Genomic DNA, 10,487 nt, shown 5'->3' with positions numbered 1-10,487 from the left:
TGAAGGGTCTAGGCCCGAAACGTCAGCCTTTCGGCTCCTATGATGCTGCTTGGCCTGCTGTGTTCATCCAGCTCTGCACCTTGTTATCTGTAGTCACACTTGCTTCTTTCACACTGTTGTAGGTGAAGACCATTTCTGAACAAGATGCTGGAATGATACTCTTGGAAGTTCTGGTATGAGTGCGAGTGTATTTATACATAAATCTAGACATGGGGTTGCAGAGGAACTGTCCCATACCCTGACACATCAGGAATATTGTGTTCTCCAGAAGCTCAAATACCCATAGATCCAATCCCAGTTCAAAGGGGGCAGAAATAATTTTGGTGTTTAATGTATCCTATTATGTTGAAAGATCAAAGGACTTTCCTACCTGCAGAGTAAGGCTCTTGTTTCTCAATGCAGACAAATTCCTTTCTTTCATATTTGGCACGGATCCACTGTTCCCGAAGTACTCTGAAAAGCAAGGAACCAGGTGTCAGAATTGAAAAAAGGAGGAGTTGCTGAGGACTTCATTGTTCAGTATGATTGGTAAATAATTGTGCCAATATATCAGTTTTCTACTTGCAGCAGATTTGTGCTATTTGTAACCACCTCTTTCTAATCTGTATGAATTTCTGTACAACTTTTGACTGGCAATATTTGCTTTTGAAAAGAGATAGCAAGGACTGCCGATGCTGGAGTCTGAGATAACACAGTGTGGAGCTGGAGGAACACAGCAGGCCAGGCAGCATCAGACCCTTCTTCAGAAAATCCCGACCCGAAACGTCAACTTTCCTGCTGCTCTGATGCTGCCTGGTCTCCTGTGTTCCTCCAGCTCCACACTGTTATCTTTGCTTTTAAAAGTTTGTTAATGGGTTGGCAACACTTCGGAATGGCCTGCGTTTATTACTCATCCAAATTACTGCAGTCTTTGGGGTGTAGGGACACCCAGTGCTGTGAAGAATGGAGTTCCAGGACTTGAACACAGTGTGAAGGAATAATCCAATCTAGGATGGCCTGTAGTTTGGAGGGGAATTTGTAGGTGATGGGTGTTCCCATGCATCTCCTGCCCTTTTCCTTCTAAGTGATGGAGGCAACGGATTTGCAAGGTGCTGTCAGAGACCCTGGTGAGCTACTGCAGTACATCTTGTTGTACACTACTGCCACTGTGCATTGGCACTGGAGGGAGTGAATGTTGAAGGTGGTGGATGGGGTGCCAATCGAGTGGACTGCTTTGTCCCAAGCTTCAAGCAGGTTGCTGGAGCTGCACTCATCCTGGCAAGTGGAGAGTATTCCATCTCATTTCTGACTTGTGCTTGTAGTTGGTAGACACGTTGTGGCAAGACCAGGGTCGAGTTACTCACAGTGGAACACCAGCCTCTGACCTGCTTTTGTGGCCAATGGCTTGTCCATTTCATTATACTCTGCCATTCACTCAACCTGAACTTTCCAGTCTTTCAAAATTGTAATGGAATTCAGGATTCAAGGTGGATGTAGGAGGATGATGGTTATTTAAGCTCCTGCATTGACTGAAAGTGTCACTTATGTAAAGCTACAGCAAGGGAAGCACTTAAGAGCCCCTGCATTGAACCTATAATACATGAGTGTTTCCACCCACCTAATATTTGACCATTGTTAAAATCTCAGGGATTCTGTAATATTACAGAAACAGAATGCTTTGGCAGCTCAGCTTGGAAGAGAAGGGGAATTGGAAACAAATCATTAAAATATACATTTTAGCATCAGCTCAGATATCATGATCAGAAAAAAATTGGAGACATGAATTTCAGATATTGGCAAATAAAGTAAAACGTGTTAACAGCAAAAAAAAGCTAGACTGCAGTGGTTTAACTTTGGGTTGGTAATGAGCTTATACAATAGGGTCATGCTGATGAAAATGCCAGATGAAACATAAAAGTTAGCTGCACAGTAATAAAGATGCTAACAGGAAATAATTAAAAGTGACATTGGTAATGTCTGACCCATGAGTGTTTCCAATTCCATAACGGATGTTTTTATTTGAAAATGGAGCTTTGGGTTCAAGTTTCCTTTCCATAAGGCTGTATTGAGTGGTTTCAACAGAGTGCAGGAGTTGATGAGTTTGTGCTCCTTGTTTGCCGTCTGTTTAGGATTCACTTACTGCCTTGATTTCACTAACTGAGGCTCATTTGAAGTTTTTTTTTTAAAAATGGTCTTTTGTCTTAGACAGTTTGGAAAGCAGTTTAAACAGAAAACAAAATCACATTCTTTTTCTAATATAACATGCAGGAATTTCTACAACTTTAAAGGAAGTGATAAAAGTAGGCCGAGTATCATCACTGATGTGAACTATTCAATTATTTTTGACATCCATGAGGGACGTTGTTGAACAACTTCCTGTCATGAGAAAATCAACAGGACTCCCACTCCTCCATTCAGACACTCCAAGTCTGTTGCTTTAGCCAAGCTGCTGGTCATTTGGCTTAATATGTCCTCAAATAACACAGCATATTTATTTTATGATGCACTCAGGAAGCACCTTTGAACTTATAATATTGAAAAAGAGGCCAGTTTTGTTCAATCTTGACCACCTTCTGTGCCATACATTTAATTTCACATCATCACGATGCACTTGATTTGCATCCTAAAAGAGAATCCACATAATTTTCTTGAAAACTGCATGGCAACTTAAGCTCTCTATCCAGCAAGTTACTGTCCAGTGAAATGCCTCTTCAAGTCATGAACCCCTGTGAAATTTTTCTTGCACTCTGAAAAAGCACACCATTCAATATCCCATGAGGACTTTGCAAAGGAAATATTGAGAAATATGGGGTTTGGGGACCACAAGAGGTTGCATTGAACTAAACTTTCTTACCAATGCTTCAAAACCTTTGACCTGATGCACCCAGGCTGTTTTTCTAAAAAAAAAAAATTTGTGCAGGAAATGGTCTGGTGTTAATTAAATGCCAGAACAGTCCAGGTAATGAGTTGGACTACATCACCTAACCACAAGGAAATAAATTATCAAAGAATAAAATCTCTGACCAGACAAGGCAAAAGCAGCATTATCTTGCCACCCAGGTTGTGTTCTAGTTTCCAATGAACACTGGAGAATTAAGTTAAAATTGACAAGCTTGGCTTTGCTGAACCTGGCACAGCATCTCACACAATACATCTCAAGCACTACTTGGCTTCACATCAATAATAATGAAACTGTGACTGTTTCCTCAGACAGAACAATGCATAATAAACAATTCTCTACCACTTCCTCTTTCAACACCCCGTCACATAAACAGAGTCTCATGGCAGTATTTCATTCCATACTGAAACCCAGCACCATGCTAATCAGAGGCAGATGTTGTTAGTGTAAAGCACTCCCATTAGGCCTCATGTGATTTACCACCCATCACCCAGAACAATCATCATCAGGAAATGCATTTATATGGGATAAAGCATTTCATATGGAGGTTCCCATGTTCCAAGTAATTGACTGAACATGTCTTGACTGAAATACATTTCAACCTCTGCACAAATTCACAAGTTTAGATGTGTGCCATTGCCAAGGTGATGCCATCAATGTGTGGGAGAAAGGACAACCATCAAAACAAAAAAAAAACAACAACGTCATTTATATTGTACTTTTCACAACTTCAAAAACATCCTATAATGCTTTCTAGTCACTTCTGAAGGAATCATTGTCAGAATTGTGGAAGTCAACATCAATACAGCATTCTTCCACAAATGGAGATCAGATAAATGACCTGATAATCTGTCACGTTAGTAATGTCAATGTTGATTTGGACCGCAAGGAAAACTCCCTTATTTCTTCCTCCAAACAGCGTCATGGAATCTTTTGCATCTCGCTGTCAGGGCATCAGTCCTAATGATCCAAAGGGCAGGATCTCAACGCAGCATCTCCAGTCTCCAATTCCGGATTCTTGTGCATCCCAAATTTTCAACACTTCACCATTGGCCATGCCTTTACCTATCTGGACCCTGAACTTGGGAATATTACACATAAAAGAGAGTGTGCCCCATAAAACATGAAGTAGTGAGTGAGATCATGCACACTGCACATCAGAGAAAATGCGATAAGGTGACCAGGAATGTGCTTCTTATGAAATGTTAGAGATCTACTCCGACTTGAAAAGGTCACTCTACTGTGCCCAGATATATTTATCCTCAACCAGTTTCTCCTATCATCTCCTGAAACTGTTGAATCATATGAAGGCATGTTATCACTGTCAGTCACAATGCCATAAAGCACAAGTCCAGGCAACAAGAATTAATACAGCTACAACTGACTGTTATGAGGCACTGCAAGAAAGTGCCAATTTCTGTTCTGTTAACCTGAGGCACACAAGTTTAGGACAACTGACAAAAGAGGACCATTAATAGTTGACAATGGATTGGCACCTCCATTAACAGCTATTAATTCCCCCAGGCTGACCATTACCCATTCCTTTGTATGCCCAACTGCTGTTCTGTCCCTCTGGGCTCTATCTCCACCTACCATTCACTCTTCTCCTCTTGCCACCTTCAGCATATCACCAACCTTTTCCTAGCTACAATGAGTTCTGAAGGAGGGTCACTACACCCAAAAATGTTAGCTTTTCTTTCTCTCCACAGAGGCTACTGGACTTGCTGAGTTTTTCGAGCAATTACTGTTTTTATTTCATATCACTTGGACTTGTTGGTAGCTATTGCTGCTATGGTTTATGTAATACATTGGTAAGATGAATAAGAGTTGCTGAATTTGTTTTAACTGGTGTCTTTGTATTTAAACAGAATAACCCAGGTCGATCCAGAAACTCAACATCCTGGGATGGGAGGGGGATATTATATTTTCATCTGTTATTCAAAACCTAGAAAAATCCTAGAGAGGTAGGACGAGCACACTAGAATAATTACAGTCTAAAGAAGACCCCATTTATATTATTCTCCTCTCGACAGTTTGAAATAAAAGCAGGTATTTCACCAATGTAGCAACTCATTCTTACAGACAAACAGCCTAAACTGGGGAGAATAGCACCTGTGTGAACAAAAGGCATAGGTACAACTAAAATGAATATATTAGGAACACACACAAGAGTCAGGCCAAAGAAATATACAAACAATATAGTAATCTATTTTTACAGCTTATATTTAAATAGCAATTTAGGAAAGAAAAAAAAAGTGTCACACAACACTTCATCGGGTCCTTGTGAAGCAAAAATTGACACCAAGTCACACAAACAGACATTAGAACACATGACCAAAAGAGTTTGGTTAAAGGCATAGGTTTTAAGGAGCATCTTTCAAAAAAAGGGAGGTAGAGAGGGTTAGAGAGGAAATTCCAGAGCTCAGGGCCCAGACAGCTGGAGGTACAGTCACTAACAAATGGAGCAACTAAAACCAGAGATGCTCCAGAGCCTAGAATTAGGTAAACTTGATTGTGAGGCTGAAAGGAGATTACAGGGATAGGAAAATACAAGAGATTGTAAAACAAGGATGTGTTAAAAATCAAGGTGTTACTAGTATAGATCAGTGAATATAGGGAAGCTAGGTGCATGGGACTTGGGAGTTAGGATATGTGCAGAGTTTTAGATGAGGACATACCCACACCAGGAAGAAAACATGACCCCAAACCCATAAATGGTGACAGAAATGGATTCTTCTACAATTTCCCCACCATTTAGTGACATTGATTGGGAACAGATAATTTTAAAACCAATGGAAGCATCACATTCACCACTGCTGTGGTCAGCTCACACACCACAGTCCAGGGACTGAACTTGGGAATTTTCTGCTCTGTACAATACCACACTGGTCAGTACCTTTAATTGGGGAGGCAGGGGAAACATGTAAATGAAAAACTTGACAGAAAACCTTTTGAAGCAATCCTTGCACTGCATTCTTATAATTAAGACAATTGAGTAAAAATAAGATTGGGAACATACTTTTGAAAGCCACAGGGCAAAGGAAGGTTGCAAGTCTGATGACAACTAAATCTATTAAGTCTTTGCATTTGTAGCAAAGCACTGTTACATGTCCAACAATCAATAGGAAGCTCTTTATGCAAGAGATCTTTGATGAGCTGAACATGCTCTTTATCAATTCACTCTTGGTACAAATGAATGTTTAGGGAATTTACAAAGAAAGTGCTTATATTTAGATGGCACCTTTCATGACATCAAGACATCCTTAAGTGCTTTAAAAGCCAAATCAGGAAACATCATGTCTAGTCACTCCTGTAATGTAAATGTATGCCAGTTTATACACAAGGTCCCAGAAACGGTATGATAGAATCAGCAGATAATCTTTTGCCTGATGAAGAGGAGATAAATATTGGTCAGGACACTTGTTTCAAAGAGGAGCAAGGGAGTTTTACCACGTCCATGGTGCCTTTCAGTCCACCTGATGGAGGTAGATAGGGCATTAGTTTGAATGCCTTATCCAAAAGGCATAAACCACTGAAGACCTGATGAAATACTCCATTTTGCTGATATTATGCAACCAGATCAGCCAAGGGATACATTTTACTTATTGACTGCTTTACTTACTGACAATCTGTAAACGTTGGTCTATAATAAAATGCCGGCAACTTCGACTCATATTTTGCTTTGGTTGCACTGTTCCCATTAGAGGCCATAAACTACAAAAGAGAAAACAGCAGAGAATTTTGAATCAGTTGATTTTCATTTGGGTTCTGAAGGTCTAATGACTTATTGATTCCACACCCCACCCTTCCCCCATTTGCTCATGTTGTTACAATTGAAATATCATACAGTCAGGAAAACTGATGAGCAAACAGTTCTTTTTATTTGCGGGGATGGTAATTTAGTACCCTGTTCTTAATTCCAAATTGATTGTGGTGAGCTGCCTTCTTGCAGATGACCTGACCTAGATCAAAAAGGACAATTTAGGACTAAATCACACTGTCCTGTATCTGGGAGTCACACACAGACCAGATTGGTTGAAAAGAAAATTTATTGTCCTTTTCTAAAGGGACTACGCTGTACAAGTTTTTAAATGATAAAACTCCTGAAATTATGGTAGTTTTTTAGCTTTTTATTTCAGATTTAGTTAATTGAATTAAAATTACATAGCTGGTATAGTGGGATTTGGTCATGCCCCTGGATTACTATTACAGTGACAAACCACTGTACAATCATACCCAACATGCCCAGCTATGGAATGTGCCCTTTGAACAGGTCAGTGAGAGAGCCACATTTTCTTTTCATTCACAAGATGTGGATGTCACAGACCAGGCCAGCATTTTTACTACCCAACAATTAGGAGTCAACCACAGTGCTGTGGATCTGGAGTCACAAGTAGGCCCAACTAGATACAGACAGCACTTTCATTCCCTAAAAGAACAGGGCATTAGTGAACCAGCTAGATTTTTTTTGACAAAAAAATTCTGGTTTTATAAAAAAAATGATTAGACACTTAATTCCAGACTTATTAAATTCAAATTCCACCATCTGCCATGACAAGATTCGAACTTGGGTCCCCAGAACTTCAGAGATCTCTGGATTAATAGTCTAGTGATAAACTGATGAGGTAAGGTGATGGCCTAGTGGTATTAAGGTTGCCAATTCTGGCTGGGTGTATTCCCAGAGATGCCTTCACATGATTTCTGGCCTTTAAACAACCCAATCCCACACTCCTGCCATAGCACATCAACACATCCATCCTTCCAGTGGCCTACCTTCACATGGTCAATTGGAAAGCAAACAGTTGCTTCGTGACCCAATGGGTTCATTATTAACCGTTAGCAAAAAGCCTTTTCTTCAATCAACTTGTCATAATGAAAAGTTATGATTGCAATGGAGGTTATTTCTACACAAGTCAGATCCCAGATGGAAATCTGGCTCAATAGATCACATTTTACTTTGATGTTAACAAGGTGGTCTCATTGAAACATAAGCATGTAAAGTTGCAGATTTAGTTTTAATGTTTGAAATGTATTCAACAAAAGGAAAGATAAAATAGATCAATCAGGCTAATTACTTACATGATAAACTTAGAGGTTTTTAAACAGTGAAATACAATCCTAATAATCCCACAAACTCCTTTACAGATCCTAAAACACCCTTGCACAGTACCCAAAGCATCCCTTGTGCAGTACTCAAACCAGAAAATCCTTTACTCACATCTCAGAGGGGTTTAATTGGACTTCAACTCCCAGTTTGGAAAATCTGATAGCTTCTTGTAGAGCCATCACGTACCTGAGCGTAGATATTCCCAGCCTCAAATAACCACTTCAGGGTTTTATCCTAACACTTCTGGTCTGCAGCTATCAAAAACGCCTTATTCCAAGGTCAACTCTAGGTTACTCCAAAAAGGTCCAGTGTTAACAAATCCAACTTTCTTCTCCCTTTCTCAGAAGCAACCTTACACATTAAAACCATTACAGAACTACCCAAAGAACTGGACATAAAAAAAAAAAATTGAGCTATGTGTGTTCACCCAAGCTTAAAGAAATTTGTCGACTTAATTCTAACAAGCCTTGGAGGCACAATTATTTACCTTGCTAGGTCAAACCCGGAGTTAAGTGAAAACCCATTATTTATGAAAAGACTAGCCCTCAAACTACTTTTTAAAAAAGTCACCATGGCTACCGAAACACAATTATTAATTAGTTCAGACACAAAACATGTCACTATTTCAAAATCCGAAAAAGATACAAACTTAACACAAGTGATTTTAAAAATATGTAATTCATGTAACTTTCATCATATTAACAAGAAGCAAAAGCATTCATAGAATCACTATGGTGTGGAAACAGGCCATTTGGCCTATCGAGTCCACACTGACCCTCCAAAAATTATCCCACCCAGACTCATTCCCCTACCCCATCCCCCTACCTCTGCATTTCCCTGAAAGCTGGGCAATTTACCATGGCCAATCCACCTAACCTGCGCATCTTTGGACTGTGGGAGGAAACCAGAGCTCCTGGAGGAAACCCATGCAGACACCGAGAATGTGCAAACTCCCCACAGTCACCCACCAGAGGGTGGAATCAAACTTATTCCCCTGGCTGAGGCAGCAGTGCTAACCACCAAGCCACTGTGCTACCCCATTCATGTTTTGAAAAATACTCAGTTGCCTCAACAATGTTTTGCCTACATTGCTTGCAGCTGTGCCCTGGATGATTGGTCTTTAATTGCTGTAGATTCATGGGAAATCCTGGAGGGTTGGCAACCCCAGATATATAGAGAGGGGTCAGGCTCCCTGTTCAGGACGTTACATCCAGATTGGCACACATGAACAACCCTGGTTTGAAATCCTTATGTTCAATCCTTACTGTTTATATAAAGCAAGAATGAATAGGAGGTCTTTTAAAATAAAATAAATTATAAAATAAGAATGGGGGAGGACATTTGATCTTTTGACCTTGTTCTGTCATTCAGTAAGATCTGATTGAACTTAAATTTAACTTCACCTTCCTGCACTATCCCTATATCCTTTAATACATTTAGTACCCAAACTCTATCCAGCTCTGTCTTGAATATGTTCAAGAATTGAGCAGTCACTTTTGATCAACATTCACACTTAATTTCTCACTTTGTGCATTTTCCATAGGCTTATGGTCAGAAACATGGCTGGTTTATTCCTAAACCATTACTCTGCTGCCGTAGGCAGCCTGGTTAAAATAGTACGAGATAAACATGGGTCGTACGTGGACAGGTAAAATTTGTTTGCATCGTTTGCTCAGCAAGACTAAAATATGTATATATTAGAATTCAGATCATAATTCATGTGATGTTGATAAGCTCCAATAAATGTTGTGCTCAAAACTTGATAATTTATTTCAAGAAGCTGAATTCCCAAACCGTCAGACAGAATCTGTGCAAACATTTCAGCTCAAAAACACCTACCTTAACTTCATCATCCTCCCAGGCATCTAACCGAACAGATTTCACTTTGCTGACTTGAGGGATGTTTCGATGAATTCCTGAGCAATTTAAACAGATAAAAATTCCAAGAGTGTAAGATGCCCAGTCACGATCTGAAAAAGAGATTAAAGCTTCCATGAAGTTGTATCTAATTTATTAGTGGGAACTACAACACATTACACTTTTTTCTTTCAAAAGAATATTTCCTCCATCCCACGTGGCACTGGGATTTAAGAAGCAGATTATCAAGCAATAGCTTAAGGAGTTAGGAGCATAGTAACAGGAAGCTATTCAGGTCAAGCTTATTCTGCTTTTAAATTAGATAATAGCTGACTCGAACTCCATTTGCCCACCTTGGTTTCTTATTCTTTAATCCAAAAATCTTCCAATGTCAGTTCTGAAAAGGAGGTCAATTTACATTAAAAAGCTGTTGAAGTCAAGAGGTGTCAACATTTCCATCACTCTCAGTGCTAAAATGCTATTCTTTGTAATGGAACCTGGTTAACAGGTATCCAAAGACTATACCAGCATGAGAACAAAGATATCTTTAATGTTATGCTGGCCCAACGTGTACAAAAGTGCAAATCTATTTTTAAGAACTTGGCTAAGTAGGTACCAATCTTGTAGCACAACTACATATGGCTT

At 39.6% G+C, this 10,487-nt stretch overlaps 1 protein-coding gene across 5 annotated transcripts in view; it reads right to left on the bottom strand.

Moving 5' to 3' along the window:
• LOC109927795 (arf-GAP with dual PH domain-containing protein 1) overlaps positions 1-10,487 on the bottom strand; it is a 120,577-nt gene that overhangs the window by 69,570 nt on the left and 40,520 nt on the right. For 4 of the 5 annotated variants that reach the window (XM_048609878.1, XM_048609879.1, XM_048609881.1 and 1 more), the window contains exons 2-4: positions 9,825-9,955; positions 6,501-6,592; positions 371-453 (exon numbers count right to left, since the gene is read on the bottom strand). In XM_048609878.1, coding sequence (XP_048465835.1) covers positions 371-453; positions 6,501-6,592; positions 9,825-9,955 — 306 coding nt within the window. Of the gene's footprint in view, positions 1-370; positions 454-6,500; positions 6,593-9,824; positions 9,956-10,195; positions 10,254-10,487 lie in introns of those variants that run through there. The other variant, XM_048609880.1, reaches the window with a different exon arrangement.

The sequence above is a fragment of the Rhincodon typus genome, chromosome 21 (genome assembly GCF_021869965.1).
Source record: "Rhincodon typus isolate 14 chromosome 21, sRhiTyp1.1, whole genome shotgun sequence".
NCBI lineage: Eukaryota > Metazoa > Chordata > Chondrichthyes > Orectolobiformes > Rhincodontidae > Rhincodon > Rhincodon typus.
The sequence above is the reverse complement of the archived record's forward strand: the minus strand, read 5'-3'. Positions and strand labels throughout refer to the sequence as shown.